This window comes from Nuphar pumila, chromosome 15 (assembly GCF_984573655.1).
Source record: "Nuphar pumila chromosome 15, dmNupPumi1.hap1.1, whole genome shotgun sequence".
NCBI classification, from domain to species: Eukaryota; Viridiplantae; Streptophyta; class Magnoliopsida; order Nymphaeales; family Nymphaeaceae; genus Nuphar; species Nuphar pumila.
In genome coordinates this window covers 7,592,135-7,610,563 of record NC_143263.1, presented here as the reverse complement: position 1 = coordinate 7,610,563, position 18,429 = coordinate 7,592,135, and the positions used below count along the sequence as shown (strand labels likewise).

Sequence of the window (18,429 nt, the reverse complement as noted above, 5' to 3'; positions counted from 1 at the left end):
GTATGAAGACCCCTTTACTATTACGAAGAAAGTATGCAATCTCACCTACAAACTTGATCTCCCATTGCATTCAGTTTTTCATGTGAGTCGCCTCAATCCCTGAAGATCCCAATAGAAGCCTACCCACACGTCCTTGGAGGAAGGTTGAGAATACCTTTAGAAGTCTTGTAAACTGTCAATAAGCACGGATCGGAATAGGAAGGTTGAGAATACCTTTAGAAGTCATATCATAGGTTTAACCAATTTGGAAGCTGTTCAAAACTTTAAACGATGACTTTTTCGATTAGCCCAGCAAAGTTGGGCCTCTAGTTGATGAAGGGGTCAAGGGTGTGAACGAACCGAGCCATTTCTAAGTTGTGTAGGTTTGGTTTTTCAAAAGAAATATCGAGTTCAGGCCCGAGCGCGTAACTAGGTTGAAGGGTGCTTTCGTAATTGTAGATAAAAGCAAGGGCTATTTGTAACAAGGCTCATCCCGCTTCTGTTTTGGCTTCTTGTTCTTGTTAGGGGGAAGAGGAAGGATGGGAATCTGAATTCTCTAAGAAGAGAATTCCTGTGTTTGGTACGAGTGGAGGAGGAGGATGTTGGAGAGGTATGAGAAGTTGGGGTTGAGGGAGGCGCTGTCGCGGGGTGTCGACTATGCGCGGGCATGCAAGGAGCTGGGCTTCATACTGAGGGCCGCCTTCCCCGATTCCCCCAAGAACCTCCGAGAACTCATCTTCCTGGACACCCTCGCTGCCTTCCGCTTCCTTCCCGAGTACGCTTTCTCTTCTTCTTCCTCTCTCTCTCTCTCTCTCTCTGTTTTGGAACTGCTGAATTTTATCGATTGTTTGTTAGGCGTTTTCTAATTAAAAAAGGGATTGTTTGTTAGGGTTTCCTGTTGTTTTCGATTCCAACCCCCCTTTTATATACAGTTTACTGTACCATATCAATCGCCGTTCTTTTTTCCTTTTCATGTTGGCGGATCAATCGTTACAGCATGATCAACGTCATTTCTTTTAGTGAATGCGTAATCAGGTTTTCTAAGAGCGTCATTGATCGGCATTCCACAATGCACCGAGAATCTTATGTTTGGAAAGAAAATATCGTGTTTTTAGGTTGGAGCCACTTGATCCAAGGCGTGAACGTGCCTAACACATCTCTGGGGTCAGATTGATCATACAAACCTTGCGTTGCGCCTATGGGTGGCCGCTGGAGAGTATGGTACAGTTGAGTGTGGCCCATATTTTACACACGCACACACTTTGTTTGAAAGAAATTCTACAGTTGTATGTCATTTTTATGGGAAAGGATTATGCATCCAACCACGAAAGAAATGTGTAAATTTTTGGGAAAATGAAGAATGAGTGATAAGTTCATTATCTTTGTTTCATGGCATGCATGTTTGCTCGTGCGTTTCCTTTTTCCGTTTCTTTTCCAGCTCTGGTTGGGGTTACTTGGTTAGGAAATTTTGATTGTAAAAAGAGTTTATAATTAAAATGAGTGTGTGTGTGTGTGTGTGAAATTTTGATTGTAAAAAGAGTTTATAATTAAACTGAGTGTGAACAACTGAGGAACGGATCTGTTTGAGAGTACTTTTGCTTAAGGTTGCAGAAAATTGAGGAACCTAACATGAAAAAGATGTCTCAGGTTGACAAGCATTAACTGTTAGTTCTGTTTGATGTAGAAACTTTGTTTTGGCATTTCAGTCCCTTAAAATCTGATTTGTTAGGTCAGGAAAATTGTCACCAATCTGAAGAAAAGAGTATATTCCACTCAATCACTTGTATATCCTAGAGAAAGAATTGAGGAGATAATGAACCAATTCTACTTTTCTTTATCAAAGGCATAAACCTAGATAAGATATCTGAGATCCATTGCTTGCCGTTTTCTGTTGGAAGCTGTGCACAAGTTAAAATCCTAACAGATCCGTTGTTTCCATATATTTGATATTTATCTTTCTTCAACATTCTTAAGTTTGACACACATGCAAGTTCCATATTTGAACATTTTAGCATTGAAGATGGTGCTGAAGGGGATTTCCTTGGTGAAGTAACCACAATTGCACTTTTTTTTTCGATAAAAGACTACCATTACACTTATGACAAAAGGAATTAGATTGGTTGGAAGCTTTAGATACCATCTCCACTTATTGTGGTCATAGTTTGTTGTTGTTCTCATAGCAGTTGAAGAAACACTAAAACAAGTTTTCTACTTCTTGCTACAGAGTACAAACAAGCCAGGGAATCTCTGCAGCTAACGCTCTTCTCCATGCAGCCGAAGCAGTGCTGCCAAAGCAGAAAAGAACATTAGCTGTTACGGAGTTTAAACATGCCATAGTGGCGCGTAAAAGGTGTCCTAAACCTCAGTATGATGAAGAAGGTGACGTTGAGAATCCCTGTTATTTGTCATCTATGACATGTTTGTAATGTTTCATTCAGTTCACGTCTTGTTTATTTTCTTACTGGTTTTATTTATTTTGATTCCATAATCATATTGTAGATGAGTACTTTTTTTTGGTATTTACACGGAGAAACCACCCAAGGATCAGATACCTAGCCATGGCTCTGCCTGCCGTACTTACTATCACTGTCCTGACAGCGTAAAACTCCGTGGGCATACTCCTTGGCCCCATGGAGTCACCGTGCTTTGGCTTGCGGAGGGATGATGCCCATGGGATTTTAGCCTAATCCGCCTGCTTAGCGTCCTAGGCCTCATCCCACTGTGCCAAACCCCTTTGGGGCAATGTAGATGTATACTTGAAACTTGAAAGTAAACGCACCATTTATTTTGTCTAAGGAAATAAAGATATTCTTATCTGCAGAAGTCCTCATTTGTTCAGGAAACTCAGATTGCTCGCATGTTGCTGCCATCAACTCTGAAGAGGAAATAGCATTTCAATAACATATTTAAATGAAAACTATAATTTTAGATGTTCCAGTTTCTCTCCTTTTTTTGTTGCTTCTACAAATTCCATCACAGATCTTTGGATGCATGACTTCAGGCTTTTTCTCTGGATACAAAAGTTCTCCTCCTTTGTAATAATTGGCATGCCAATAGCACAGGCACTGTATCATGTATATATTGCCAGTAAAAAAACCGGCCGATATGAGAACCATTAGCTAAAAAATATGTATCACTATATATCACATTTATTTACAATAATGACTCCCTGAACAGTTTCCATATCCTGTGAATAGTGTGCATAACTGTTGCTTCTAGGCTAGGGTTCTACTGAACTGAAGCATGTGCTTTCCTGTCCTGAATCCTGATTAAGTCTGGGAAACAAGCCGAGCCACTCGTGGTTCGGCTCGGTTCAGCTTTCCATGAATTCGTTTGTGTTCGGTTCATGTAGCTGGCGAGCTGAGCCACAATCTGCTCATTAACAAAATAATGAGCTGAGCACGAACAAAGGGTGCTCTGGTCGGTTGTAAACTCGTATGATTATAATATATAGTTTTTTAGTGCAATATTTGACACAAAGGGTAGTTTTGTGCTGCTGGTAAGGACTTATGGCTTCTAAAAGAGATGTCTGCAGTTCAAATCTCATTGTTTCATTGTAAAATACGTGATTTTTTTTTAATGAACCAGCTCGTGGTTCAGCTCAGCTTACTCAAGCTCAGCTTGTTTAGTTACGAACACGAGCCCAGCTCGAGCTGACTTAAGTGGTAAACGAGCTAAACCTGAAGAGGCTAGGCTCGGCTCCCTAGTCCGGATATGAATGATGAAAAGAGAGCAAATGGGTTATTCTATTGATAATGATGTTTAAACTTAAAGTACTTCATGTTCTTTTTCTTTTTTGTTCTTATATTCATTTTAGCTTCTTTTACCTATTTGGCTTCTACATCATCATTCAAGTGTTCTTCTTATCACGCTTTCTATTTGGATTAGTAACCATTTTGTTGTGGATACCTGTATGCTTCACTTTCTAAAGTTTATTATTTCAAGGCCATTTGTGTTCCTTCCAATGTCAAAGTAAAATATAATGTTACTGATGATGTTTATGAGGTTCATTCTGTATTCTTAGTTTGGACTGGTGCTTTCTTCAGGTTCAATACAACTGCCTCATGATGTTCTTGTCCATGTCTTCAGCTTCCTTGATATACGCTCCTTGGCTACGGTTGGTTTAGTGTGCTGGTAATGCCTTTGTCCTCTCTAATTTTCTTGATGCTGATTCACATTTTGTGGCCTGACATAACTGACCATTATGTTCTTTGAAGGTCTTGGCACTCAGCTGCAGGTGACAATAAATTGTGGAAAGCACAATACAGTCTTCTTTTTGGGAATCCTGAGGGGCTTCCTCAAAGCGTAGGACGGAATGGAAAATGGGTTCATTCATTGGACCAGAAAGATCTTTGGAATCAAGGGAAGGGATTAGTTAGCCAAAGTGTGGATTTTGATTGGAAAGATGCTTTTAAGATGGCATTTGTAGGTATGCTGCTACAGTTTTTTTTTTAATTATAGCACGTGTTTTGGTGATGCTGTACTTTATGAGCTAAATTGAAATACCAATATAGGTCTTAATCTGTCGAGTATTAATCAAATTCATTCTGGTGAAAAACTAAGCTTCATATGTTCAGTGACCGGGCTTCACTAAGATTTGTTAAGCACGTCACTTGTCTCAGCCAAATCATTGGGTCATGTATGTGTGTATTTAGAAAAAAAAGGGATAAGACGGATGCCTGCTTGACCCACCTGCTATTTTTAGATGTAATCTGGTTTAGGGATCTGTAGTTCAGGCACATATATGACCTGTGTAAAGCCCCACTTTTATGCAGCCTGCATGATACTTCATGCTTTAAGTTGTAATACCAGTAATTCGGGGAGCGTAGAGGGCCATTTCTTGGTGCAATGGTAAGTCTCATTGTCTGTCAGCATGGAGACACGGGTTCCCGTCTTTGAGGGTGTTCTCTCTGAAAATAGAAGGTTAGGGCCACCTCAGTGTGCTCATCCCTAGTGCCCTGGAGTATGGACACCAAGTATGGCCCTTTTCTCAGTTAGGGAGCATTATATATATATATATATATATATATATATATATATATATATATATATATATATATATATATATATATATATATATATATATATAGAGAGAGAGAGAGAGAGAGAGAGAGAGAGAGATTGGTTTTTATGTCGAGCTCACAAAGAGTTTGACACTAGCATCCATAAGAAATAATGGATTCCGCCCAGACATTATGCAGTGGTCAAAGACCGCCACTAAATGTATTTTTTTAATACACTTGGACGTGCTGAGGCGCGTCCGATTTCGTCCGTCGAAAGGGGGGCTCGACGATACCCCCTTTTGTATATATGTATATGACATTGCATCATGTAATGGTGTGTTCCTATAGTTTGTCCAAAGCATAGTCACCTGTATCATTAAAGGTAATCTCTCGGAGAAATTTTCAAAGGTTGATAAATCTCAGGAATATCTCGGCAATATATAAAAAAATTAAATAAAAACTCTAAAAAATAAGTTAAAATACAGAAAATAAAACAATGAAAGAAAACTAAAATGAAGACCTTAAAGTAGACAAGATAAATTGATAAATGAGCAACTAAGTTGGCTTTTAAAACCCTTAAAACATGTTTCTACCTTTATTTCCTATTTTACCCTTTAAAACCTTTTAAAATTCCATGTTTTAAGGTTTTGAATAATCCCCGAAATACCCTTTTTCAGAAACAGCCCCTCACAACACTCGATTTGGGGATTTTCTCATATCTCACCCAATACTCGAGATTTTTTTGCAAATCATTCCATTTTTTTTGTTTTTAAACTCCTCTATTTTTCATATTTTTTTAAAACAAGATCTTTTGAAAAAAAAAACACGAAATGTGTAAAACACATTGATTTGATTTGGTTTTTGAACCAAATGAAACTAAAATTTGAGGCAAAGTTCCTTTTTTTTCTTTAAATTATAGTGATTTTTTCAAAATTTTATCTATAATAAATTTGGGGCTTTTAAAAAATCAGAATCTGAAAATCACGCAGTTCCTGTAGCGATATATCTTGCGATATTATTGCGAGATATATAAATTGCTGATATATTGAATAAATCGCGATATATTCTCATTACTAACGTTTGGCTTGAAATTGCCGATATTTTGATATTTTCAATATATCGGTGACTATGGTCCAAAGTGCAAAAGGTAAGCATGGACCTTATATACTATTTGATTTATGGTGTAGAATATGGACATGTATATGAATTTGAGTTTTATTCTATTAAATTAGGACATGAGGACACACACACACATGTCGTCTTAATCTGAACTTACAGTTGCATTCTATAATACATGCTTTAGATGAGGTACTTTTCATGCCTAGATGATTTTTAGAGCGACCAAAAGTTCACGACTCATATTAAACTAAAACTTGATGGTGAAAAAGTTAAATTTTCTTGTCTTCTGGTTAAGTTGATTCGATCTAAAACACATCTTAATAAATAAATAATTGATAAACACATCTGTCAGTTTAGATTATGAAAAATATATCTGTTTTTTAAAGCATTTAGGAGATAAAAACTGTTTTAAAGCTACTAATGTTCCTATATATTATATATCTATATATAGTTCATTTTATATTTACTCAACTTATAACATATTTTAAATTAAAATTTAGTAGTATGTTAATATAATACTTGTACATTTAATGGTTTTTAGACACGAGTTTGCTATGGTGGATTTAGAAGTAGAGAAAGGGTCATTTGGGGTGTGTGTGTGTGTGTGTGTGTGTGTGAGAGAGAGAGAGAGAGAGAGAGGTCATTGATTGTGAGACAGAGGATGGGGAGAGTGGTGGCTTAAATATGTTAATAATGATTAGAATAAGAGTAATCAACACAGCCTTGACTGTTCCATGCAAGTCTAGGCATACTTCAAGTCGAGAGGGTCTTGTATCATCCTTATCCTATGAATGGTGCCTTATATGAAGAAAAAAATACTCCTTTGGTTTGAGTTGCTCTTTTTACTTTTAGCCTTTTCTTTTTTCCCCAGAACTATCAGTGATTCATTGGGTCATGATGCTGTGCTGTTATTTTTACAAATGCAGGCAAATCCTCTCGGAAGTTTGTATCAAATAGGGGATACTGTGGCCATTGCAAGTCTGTAATCTGGCTCAACAACATAACGAGCACTGGTTTACATTCAGAATCAGGCTTTGAAAACCACCAGTGGAAAATCAAACCCATGTCACCTCATCAGGTATGATATATGTCATCTTTGGAGTTCATTGAGATATACATCTCAAAATTCGTTCTCATAGCTCATAGCTTGCTTATATGTTTTTTGAGTAGATCTTTTTTGCTTCTAATTCTACCGTCTTTTCATCATAGTTGGATTTATATGATAATTGTATGTCTGTTGCTGATTGACCAATGGTTACAGAAAGTCTCTCTCTCTCTCTCTCTCTCTCTCTCTCTCTCTCTCTCTCTCTCTCTCTCTCTCTCTGATATGCGCTATGAAATTCATGTTTTTTTCCATGCAATGGTTGTAAATGAACATTGTTGTACCATCTTCCTGATCATGATGATTAGATTTTCCTTTTTTTTATTTTGCCGCATTTTACCTATTCATTTAGCTGTGCTGTTGAACATATCTGAATCGGCAAGATCATAAAGTTTTTTTCTCCTTTGTCAGGTTGTAGATTATGTCCTTGGGGAATCCATGTCTGAAAGCTCATCCTCTGAGAGCGACAGCGATTCAGACCATGTGCTGCTTATGCATGCGAAACTACCTAAATTATGGGCCTACCCAAGGCACATTGCTGAGAGCTGATAACCCTTTTCTTCGGTGCAGCTCATATGTAAAGTTGGTTATAAGATGTTCAATTTTTTTATTTTTTGGATAAATCCAAGGGGAAAACCCCCCATCACCGACTGCATATTGGCTGGCCTCCGGTTGGTAAAACCCTTAATGTCCCCCAGCTCACCACCAGGGAGTATGCTCAGCTTCGACCTTGTGGCAAGGGACAACCCCATGGGTTTCAAACTCATGATGTTCCGTCATCTTGCTGACATTCACAAGTCATCCCTACCAGATGATCTGAGCCCTTGCGGGTGGTTAATAGATGTTCTTGCTCACACTGAATGTTGTGATTATGCTACTGCATCTGTGAGTTTTACAGCTCTGTGTGCTATTTTATGTGTGCATAGTCACCAGAGTATGATGTTGAAATTAGCTATATATGTTAAATATAATAACCATGATTCCTTTCTTTCTTGACTGATCTAGGGTAGGGATGGCAGTGGACCGGGGGGGGGGAGGGGGAAGGAATGGCTCCCTCCCTGCCTCGCCCCGTATGGAGGACATGAAACAGGTAAAAGGTTAAAATCAAAATCCGTGTGGCAATGGAGGCGGGGATGGACTTACGCTTTCCTTCGCCCCATCCCGATCCCCGCCTTGCCCCAACCTGTCTTCACTGCTTCTTTAGGGATGGCAATGGACTGCGGGGAAACAGGGCCCGCCCTACCTTGCCCCCTTTGAACCGGGGATGGAGGTTAAAATCAAAACCTGTGCGGGGATGAAGGCGAGGATGGAGTGCAGGATTTTGAGACAGGGCAGGGGTGGAGATCTTGTCTCCTGCCCCGGGTCCACTGCCATCCCTAATCTAGGACATGTAACGCTAACATCATGATAAGTGATAGGTTACCGCTCATAGGATCTGAAAATGTGTTTCCGGAACTAGCAAAAGGATAAATCTGATTTTTTGAAAAAACCCTTTCCTTTACGGGTGATAGCAAAGTGATTGTGGGTGTTCGACTTCCAATTGAGTGGCGCTTTCAATAATTTTCCACTTTGCAGCTAATGACAAGATGAAGAAATGCAATTGATGTTTACACACGAGATTGCTCATTCTGGTTTGATGGAAATTTGATGCTTTTTTAAAATGCAAAATGGTTTTACGCAATGTTAGAATTGGTTTTCCAAGGAAAAGGAAAAAACAAGCTGGAATCGAGTTAATTTGATGATTCCATTTATTTTTTAAAAAAATACAAAAAACTCAGAATAAAATGTACACGTTCCGATACAGCTGTTTACGCAGCCGGCAGCCAGCCTGAATCGGCCGATTTTGTTGGTAGCCTGAATTGGCACCCAGTATCGAATCGAAAAAGGGCCGATTCTATTCAATTTTGACAACAGTGGTTTTATGGTTGCATAATTATATTTTTCCAATTCAATTATTCAAGGTTCAAAAAGGCATGATTTTTTATTCCGTTAAGGCCATGTTAAGATACCTAACATAATTTGCATTTTTCACATTATCAACACGTTAGACTCGGGTTTCTTTTTTCCTTATATTTTGCATTTCTTTCTTTCTGTTTTTCAGCTTTTTATTTTTTCCCTGATAACTTTTCTAACACCAAATTTTGATGTCATTCCTCCATCCAATTTCCCCTTAAATAATTTACAATGATATACTCTAATCAAGAATTCTGAAGTGTCAAGATTTTCCACTAGCGTTAATCCAATGTTTTTTTTATGACGAGGAATCCTCGCTGAACCGATGGAAAACCCTGGGTGGGGCTCAATGACCACCCTGTCTTACGTGGCCCACCTAAAAGCCATGAACACACCCGTGCATCAGTAGGGTTTGATCTGGTGCTTCATCTCAGCACGCTCCTAACCACCCTTCATCTCAGCACCCACGGTGGTAATCCAATGAACTGGAACTGGAGCGAATGTAGTACAGGCTGGTAAATTAGCTGGAGCGAAGGTTAGGGTGTTCATGCTTATCTTGAGCTGGCTTGTTTACTTAAAAAAGCATCATTTCAAAGTTGAAATTAATAGGATTTGAATTGTAGACCCATCAGCCGAGCTTGAACTGGCTTGTTTACAAAAGGCTACGCTATTTCAAAGCTAAGATTAATAACATTTTGTCTAAAAAACTATTGTTTGAGAGCTGCATATTTATCTTGCATTGCATTACGTGATATAAGGTATTCATAACCTCAATTAGATTATTGCTTGGGTGTGTGGGTGGGGGTTTGGTTTCATTTCTGTTGCTACATTTTTCTTTATGTAAATGCATCGTGAATTACTTAATATATATATATATATAACATAAATTGTTGGAGCAATTCATTAAAAACTCTAAATAAATACATTAAAAAAATCATTCAACAATTCTTAACAAATACACATTTTGAAACAAGAGATACTCAAACGTACTATTATTCATGTTTTTTCCTGTTGTGATTAACTTCACCAAATACACTTCATTTGAATGACACAACACTATTGTGTTATGTTCTTTGTCTCTTCACCTTAGGTCACTATGATTTACGAGTTACTTTTGGTGGATAGACAAGAATAAGAGTCAATAAAGCATTGTGTGAGATATTATCCGTCATCAAAAGAAATAAAAATGTATTATATACATCTCGATACGACTCAACTCTCAAAAACTTGTCGTTGTAATCTTTTGATAGCTTGTCCTTATACAAAATGCATGTGATCACATGTCTACATCAAATCTCACTAACTTATCACTCTTCATAAGAGCATAACTATTTCTCAATATCAACACTGTAATCATGAGATCGATCGCAGGTTTCATACAGATGTCAATGGCAATGCACTACCTGCACACTGCACACGTAGTTGTTATGTATTTCTCTTAAGTGCCTATACTTTTTCTTTTACCTCAGACACCATAATGCCTGATATTTTTTGCTCAATATTCTTTATTTTATCAAAAAGTTTTATTAGTATGAGACAAAGCCTCTTGATAAGAGGTACTAGAGGCTTGTCACGTATGAAAAAAATCTACAAATTGAAGCTTTTTTTATATTATACATTAAGCACCCATATCTTTTTGCTGAAAAGTAATTGTTAGCCTAATGTTTGAAATTCACGTCAGTGACAATATAATGATATACAACTTCATCTTGTTCTTGGACTTTTCAAAGAAAATAATTATATTATTGTCTTGTGGTTGCTTGAGTTGTGCTTCACCAAAGTGCGCTAAGTGGTGAAGCAAATTTTTTAGCAAAATTCTTCGTCAAGTACTTCATGCAATGTCCAACATGACATATAGGTCATGTGTGAGGGACAACATACTTTAACCCTAAAATAACTGTCAATACTTTTTTCTCTATAAATTTATCGAAGTGTATGAGTTCTTCCATTAGACACTTCAAAAACTACACCAATGAATTCTTTAACTCTTTATATACAACTGCAAAAGCTATAAAAAACATTTCATCACAAAGATCAATATTATGGGTCAACAATAATATACCTATATATTTTTCTTTTAAGAATGTGTCATATACCATAAGAACTAGAGGATATTATTTCAAAAACTCATTGATACATGAATGAAATAATAATAACATGTACTTAAATCAAATTTTTTTATTGGTTTGAATGTACCCTATCGCTTTGGTATTAGCTTTCATCAAATGATCCAAATAGGTGAAAAGCATCTTGAAGAATTTTTCGAATGAGCCATATAACTCCTTCATCGTTTGTTCTTGTATGTGCCATGTATGTTTATAAGTAACCTCCATACTTTCCTCGCGACTGATGTTATTCATAATTTCTCTTACAGTCATCATCGAGTTATCGTGCAGGCATTTTTAAATGACACCTAAAAATATATATTATTGCGAAGGTCGTACATTATTTGGGAAAGTAGCACCACATTTGTGATCTTCGTATAAGAGTGTGAAGGTCGGAGACATTCACAAAAATTATATGTGAATGTCATCACATATTTGCAGAGCTCCTTAAATATCCTTTACTTAAAAGAGATTTGCATGTTAACTTATGTCGTAACATATATACCAAGGTAGTAGCTTATTGCGGAGATTGATCAGAGTGCATAGATCGAGAACATTCATAACATTAACACGAGAATGTCGCCATACATTTATAGACCTTCTTGAGAATCGGTTAATGTAGTTTATATATGAAAATTTGTATGGTATTTTACAAAGCTATGTAGATTTCAGTTACAGGAGATTCACAAATTTTGTTACGTGAACTTCGTCGAGTTTGCGAATGTTCTTTTTAGTAAGAGGTTGTTAGATTGGACGACATACTTATATACCGTACAAACCTTAAGAGCTTCACCCGTGTGAAAGGTAAAAATGTCCTAAAAAGGTCTAGCATTTACAAATTTAAACATGGCACAGATTTTAGAAAATTATGAGGCATTTCAAAAAATGTGTTATTTTTGGTTGTACAATACCATTATTTTTAGTAAAACATATTTATTAATATATACTTATCGGTTTATAGCAGCAGGGCTGAGTTTGAACACAACGCAAATGAGTGCATTGCAGGTAGAGGCATTTGTCTTGGCCTTCACTGCGGATTTTTGCTTGTTCAACTTCCCAGACTTATCTTACAATTTCAAAACAAGCTTTTTACAAAAAAAGATACTTGGTTCCGATTTCCAACATTTGAGTTATTACATCCAAGTTAAGAGTTTGAAATTTTATTGTTTTTACCTTTGAAATAATGTATTTTTTGGCAATTTAAGCTCAGCTAAAATGTTTAGAGTTTAAAATCTTGTTACTAGGGATGCAAATGGTTCCAATCAGGAACTGCTTAAATACATGAGAGATCCAGATCCGGTCCAATCAAGAACAACCAAAAATTGCAAAACCTCAATCCAGCACATTTGTTTCTACTTGTTACTTTTGAGCATTTGAGTTGCCCCCCACAAAACGTGATCAACAGGGATTTTCACGTCAATAAGCACTCTAAAGTCAACTAACTGATGCCGGAGTAGCTCATTCCCGTCAACGATGTAAAGAAACAGGTGCATTTTGGTAATTCATCAAGGCCGACTTCAACGTCGGTCACCCGTCCCGAAAGGAGCATCGTTGTTAAAGTAACGGAAGCTTAACGCCGTCTAAGATTCCTCATCCTGAGTACTATCAGTCAGATTCCTTACCGACTAAGGCGACATGTCGCCGTCAACAACTAACGTCTCCGTTAAGCCTCGGGCTGAACAAAACAAAACGGATTTAATGAGAAACCCGAGCCATAGCTTCGGCCTTGAGGCCCGGAAGATCGGACGGACGAAAAGGCACGATAGAGTCTCGGGATCAATCCTTGCCGTTAGCTCCGTTCCTGAGTCTATATAACCAGCAGAGCGCGGCTCTCTTGGTGTTTTCACTTTTCATGTTCTTGTGAGGTTCGCTCAGTGGGACGTTAGGTCTTTTTCCTTGTTTCCGCCGGAGCCATGTCGGAGCACGCAGAGGGCGCCGGTTCGGTGATCGACAGCGTCATGGAGAAGATAGAGGAGAAGCTGCACCACCACGACGGTTCGTCGTCGTCGGATTCCGACGACGACAAGCCGAAGCCGTCCATCTCGTCGTCGATCAACCGGCTCTTCGGTAGGAAGCAACCCATACACAAGGTCCTCGGAGGAGGCAATCGTGAGTGTCGACGACACTTTCCTTATTTCTTGTTCGATCTGGATCTTTTTTCTTCCCTTTTTTGATTTTTCGATTCCGGAAATCGAGATGCGAAGTTGCGAATCTTTGATTTTTTTTAGGGTTTTAGCGAGCTCTGATCGGTCTGATGAAATTAGGGTTTTAGACGGAGTAGTTTTTTTTTTTTTTTTGCGTTTCTGTTATGCTATGTGTGTGTTGTGTGTTTATATATTTAGTTGCTGATCTTGCTTTTGATTTTTCGTTTTTTTTTATTTTTACGGTTGTGAAATGATCGTGGTTTGGTTTTGGAGATCTATTGCGTAAATCTGAATTTGTTTAAATGGATCTTATGGAATCAGTGCTTTAGATCGAGGCGGGATTGGGTTCGATTTTACGGTTGTCTGCGAGAGGATGATTTGTAGTTGGGAGATCGGATTTAGGGTTTTCATGGTTTACAGCGGATCGGAAAATGGTGAGGTTCAAATGTGATGGTCCGACTCGGGGTTTCAAGCGAAGTGCTTGTTTTTACTAGAGAATTTGTGGGTGGGTGACCTACTTAGCCTGCATTGATCTGGTTGTGATGGAGTTATAGATTTGGATGCGGGGTTTGGGTGTGATGACTTGTGATTTGAGGCTGGAAGGTTGTTTGAGATGTGGCTTTTGGATGGATCTTCGGCTGATATCCTCCTCCCCACCTCAATCCAGCCCCCCCTGACACTGGAGCCTCCACCACCACCAACTAGAAAGTGGTTGCTGGTTATGTTTCTTAGGCAATGAGATTAAGGAGTCCTCTGGGGTTCATATTGAATGAAGATAATGGGAATATTAAGACCGGGTTATTTAAACCATCTATTTGAGCCTGTAATGATGGGATCACGGAGGGGAGATATTAAAGATCAGCTGTGCTGATCCCCCAATTGAAAGAGATGTATTGAAAGGGTCCTTGTTGGGTTGAATGTAACTGCTGTATCGGTAGAGTCATTGTGTTACGCTTGCATTTGATCCCTGTTAGGGTCTAAATGCCCCAGCTTTCTTACCAATGTAAGAAAAAGTATTTTCTTTTTCATCACCTGATGGGACTTAGTGTTCGATTACGGCTTGCTAAGTCTGTTTCTGTATGTTTCATTGTGAAGTCTATGTAAATTCTGTCTTTTTTCATCTCATAATACACAAAAAAGTTTATAATAGATGAGAAATAAACCAAATACTTAGTGTTTTTCGCAAACCTAACCTTTGGTCCAGTACTTGCAGACGTTTAGGTTGTGGTCGCTATGAAATAGATGAAATTTTTCTCATTGTTTGCTTTTAAGATTCGGCATTCTTTTTTGTCTTGAATGTTGAGAAATGTGGGCTTCGAATGAAGTTTGCCTCCTTTACTTTGAGGTCTTTCCAATAAAAGTTTTGTTGGTTTGATGTGCAGCTGCCGATATTTTTCTATGGAGAAATAAGAAGATCTCGGCTGGTATACTGGGTGGAGTGACCATGGTCTGGCTTCTCTTTGAGTGGTTCGGATATCATCTGCTTACGCTTGTCTGCCATGGCCTCATGCTCACATTGGCAATCCTATTTCTCTGGTCCAATGCTAGTTCATTCGTCAACAAGTATGTTTGTTTCTCTTCTTGCTGGACCCTTCTATGAAAAGAGAGGAATTGAATTACAATTATCATCACAGCTACACAATGACGAGTGTCCTGTCAGCCTCTTTTATGTTTTCGTGTTTTGAAATATTTGACGAGTTTTATGGTTTTGAATGGTTCTAGGTCCCCGCCGCGCATTCCAGATGTTAAGATTCCAGAGGATGTTGTTGTGAACATTGCCCTTGGCCTGAGGTTTGAAATAAATCGGGCATTTGCTCTTCTACGTGAAGTGGCTTTAAGCCATGATCTTAAGAAATTTCTTGGTGTAAGATTATTTCCCTAACAATTCTTTATGATGCTTTGTTCTACACATGTCCTTTTTTTGACAGAGAGAACTTGTTCTCGTTGCATTCAGGTGATTGCTGGACTGTGGGTTCTGTCTATTGTTGGGAGTTGGTTCAACTTCCTTACCTTGTTCTACATAGGTGAGGTTCAGTTTTTCTCTTCTTTTTTCACCATGTACTCTCTCTCTCTCTCTCTCTCTCTCTCTCTCTCTCAAAACTGACGCCATTTTGACCTTAACAGCTTTTGTGACACTGCATACGGTGCCAGTATTGTATGAGAAATATGAGGATCAGATCGATTCTGCTGCAGAGAAGGCAATGATCGAGATCAAGAAGCAGTATGCTGTGTTTGACGCCAAGGTGCTAAGTAAGATTCCCAAGAGGCCATTGAAAGAAAAGAAATTCTAAGACTTGATTGTGGGGCGCTTAGCTTTAGGTATGGGACGTGGGTTTTTGCACTTTTCAAGAGTTCCATTAGTTGTTTATTATCCATTGTGGACAGTATAATCCTTTTGCAAAGTATGTGGGAAGCTGGGCTGGCCAGAAATGGTATATAATCGGATTGTTGTTTGTTGTTTATCAGTTGATTCACTGCCTGGCTTTATTTTCAGATTGGTGTAACCATGGTGGTATTATGGTATAAATTCCTGCATAGTGTTTTTCGTGGTGATGCTTTCAAGTTTCATGACTATTTCTGTTCATACTTTTATTCACCAGCTTATATAGAATGTATTGTCCTCTCTATCTGAATGGGGATGGCGTGACATTCATATTTGGTTTCAAATTGAGTGTGACCAGCTGAGTTATCTAAAAACAGATGATCCATTGTTGCGAGGCTGGGAAACAAGATGAGCTGCTCTTAGCTAAGCTCGTGTTTGGCTCAAAAGGAGCTCATCCGAACTTGTGAAATAAGCTCTCAAGCCGAACAAATTCCTAGTAATCTGCACGAACGAGTTTTAGATGTTGAAGTGTTTGGCTTGCAAACAATAAGTTTGAAGAGAAAACCTTGTTGCTTTTGGAGCATTGAAACCAAACGGTCTTTATTTTGTAAACGTGCCCGTTTGATCTGGCTCGGTAGGTTTAAAGGCCAAGTTTTATTATTTCAATTTAAAAAAAAATGTATATTTTCTTTCTGTAAACAAGTCAACTGGAAATCAGCTCGTTTAACTGTGCTTGCCATGAACTCCGAGCTTGGCTCGCCTCCCACAGAAATGAGCTGCGCTTGAACACCCTCTGTTCTGGGCTTGCCATGAACTCTCCGAACTTGGCTCGACTCTCACAGAAATGAGCTGTGCTTGAACACCTTCTGTTCAGTCAGTTCGTTCGGCTCGTTCACCAGCGCCACTTGTGCCATGTGTGTGGATGGCTGGTTTCTCTCTCTCCCCAAAAACGCCTTTTCATCTTTACGTTCATTCCAACTGCTCTTCCTGTTTGAAATGAGTGTATTTTATTGGCCATCACACCCGCACATCTTGCAATAAAAACGTTTGTGTAGCTCTATATGCTCTGCTGTTTTTTTGGTGGGGAAATTTGAAAAAGCTTTGGGTGTACGTTGAGCCACTTTCTGTGGGGTTTGTAGACGCCGACTTTTGCGTTGGTGTCTCAGTTTGGTTCACTGCCTTTCGGCCTTTACCTCTGCTTTTATCAACCGAGCCTGTGAGTCTGATAGAGACTTTTTTGCCTTTCGTTCTTTGTTCCATCATCCATGTGTGGGGTGGCGGAAAGTCTATGACACTTTGTTGCCTTGCTGAATTTAGGTATTGACTCTTGCCTTTTGTTCTTTGTTCCATCATCCATGTGTGGGGGGTGGCGGAAAGTCTTTGACACTTTGTTGCCTTGCTGAATTTAGGTATTGACTCTTGACTGTTTGTTCCTTAGATGATGATCATGCCCTTGGTCGGACCATTGTTATCAATATCGGTTTCGGATCTTCAGACTCGAACCTAATTGAACTGAATTGGTCTCTTTTTTTTAATTATAAAAAATTCATTAAAAATTTTTATTTTAAAAAGGGCGAACCAACCCCAATTCGGGATGATGAATGGTCTGATTCTATAAAGGGGCAGAATCAACCATTTTATATAGGCTTGGTTTTGGGCCGATTCGATACTGATAACATCGGCCGGATGCATACCAAGCTGCTACGGCTGCATCTTGTGTTGCAAGCCGGCGTAGTTTCAGATGTTGTATATTGCCATTTGCTGAGTCTGCACATGCGTGCAAATTCAAAGGCAAGTGAATTGGGGCTTTCTCGAACATGGTTTAGTATGCAGTGGATTTGAAAAGTTCGATGGGGCTGCAGGTTCCTCTCCCAATAGCTCTCTAACTTTTCTTTTATTCGGTCCCATAAGGGGTAGTACAATTCATAGGTGCACTTATTTTAGATTGTCTACCTTTTGACTTTTTAGCTTTTGGCATCCCAAGATGCAATATAGGTTGTGAGATGGTGGTGAGTCAGAATGGAGCATTAGAACCAGTGCCTCGCTCCTACTTGAATGAAAAAAGAAAAACAGGATGCTCTGGACCTGGTGGAGGAGATAAGATAAAGTTTAAAACTTTAAATCAATTCTCATGCAAAGAATTCTGCCTCATCTCTGTGGTTAGTGAGTTGCAACAGTTGGTCTTCGATATTTTTAATTGCTAAGCGGGTTCTTTACCATTTACCAATGAAATATTTGGGTTTGCCTTTTTCTTTGGGTGTGTCAAGAGAGCTGCATTGAAATAGGGTGGAGGATAGGACCATAAAAATGATTCATACGTGTGCGGCCCATACGCTATCGAGGGCAGTATTAAACTAGTCAAATTTAACATTATTCTTGTGGTACTGCATTTCTTGCAACTTTTCAGGTTACCGAAGGAGGAAAAGTGCTTGATCCAGAGATTCATTTGGTCTAGTAAGGCAAAGGGCACATCCAACTCTTTGATAAGCTGGTCACTCATCCCACGACCCCTTGATCATGGGGTCTGGGTCTTCACATCTTCAACAAGGCACTTTTAGCTAAATGATTATGGAAAATTTGTAGAAAGGATGGCCGAATTATTGTTATCTTTTGGAAAGTATGATCTAGTATATTGTCATTGCAATTTGTCCAAAAATAAAAAATGTAAGAGGGGCTCAAGGATTTGGAAAGGGTGGGCTAT

At 38.7% G+C, this 18,429-nt stretch overlaps 2 protein-coding genes across 2 annotated transcripts; both read left to right on the top strand.

Moving 5' to 3' along the window:
• The first annotated feature begins 526 nt into the window (after positions 1 to 526).
• LOC149814347 (F-box family protein) lies at positions 527 to 8,189 on the top strand. The gene is made up of 6 exons (XM_089989013.1): positions 527 to 754; positions 2,204 to 2,358; positions 4,026 to 4,113; positions 4,197 to 4,408; positions 7,028 to 7,179; positions 7,615 to 8,189. The coding sequence occupies exons 1-6, from the start codon at positions 579 to 581 to the stop codon at positions 7,750 to 7,752; spliced, it is 921 nt and encodes a 306-aa protein (XP_089845139.1). The 5' UTR covers positions 527 to 578; the 3' UTR covers positions 7,753 to 8,189.
• Positions 8,190 to 13,067: 4,878 nt separating this feature from the next.
• Positions 13,068 to 15,991, top strand: LOC149814346 (reticulon-like protein B2). Its single transcript, XM_089988330.1, has 5 exons — positions 13,068 to 13,370; positions 14,788 to 14,968; positions 15,128 to 15,269; positions 15,360 to 15,429; positions 15,530 to 15,991. The coding sequence occupies exons 1-5, from the start codon at positions 13,175 to 13,177 to the stop codon at positions 15,694 to 15,696; spliced, it is 756 nt and encodes a 251-aa protein (XP_089844456.1). The 5' UTR covers positions 13,068 to 13,174; the 3' UTR covers positions 15,697 to 15,991.
• Positions 15,992 to 18,429: the final 2,438 nt, after the last annotated feature.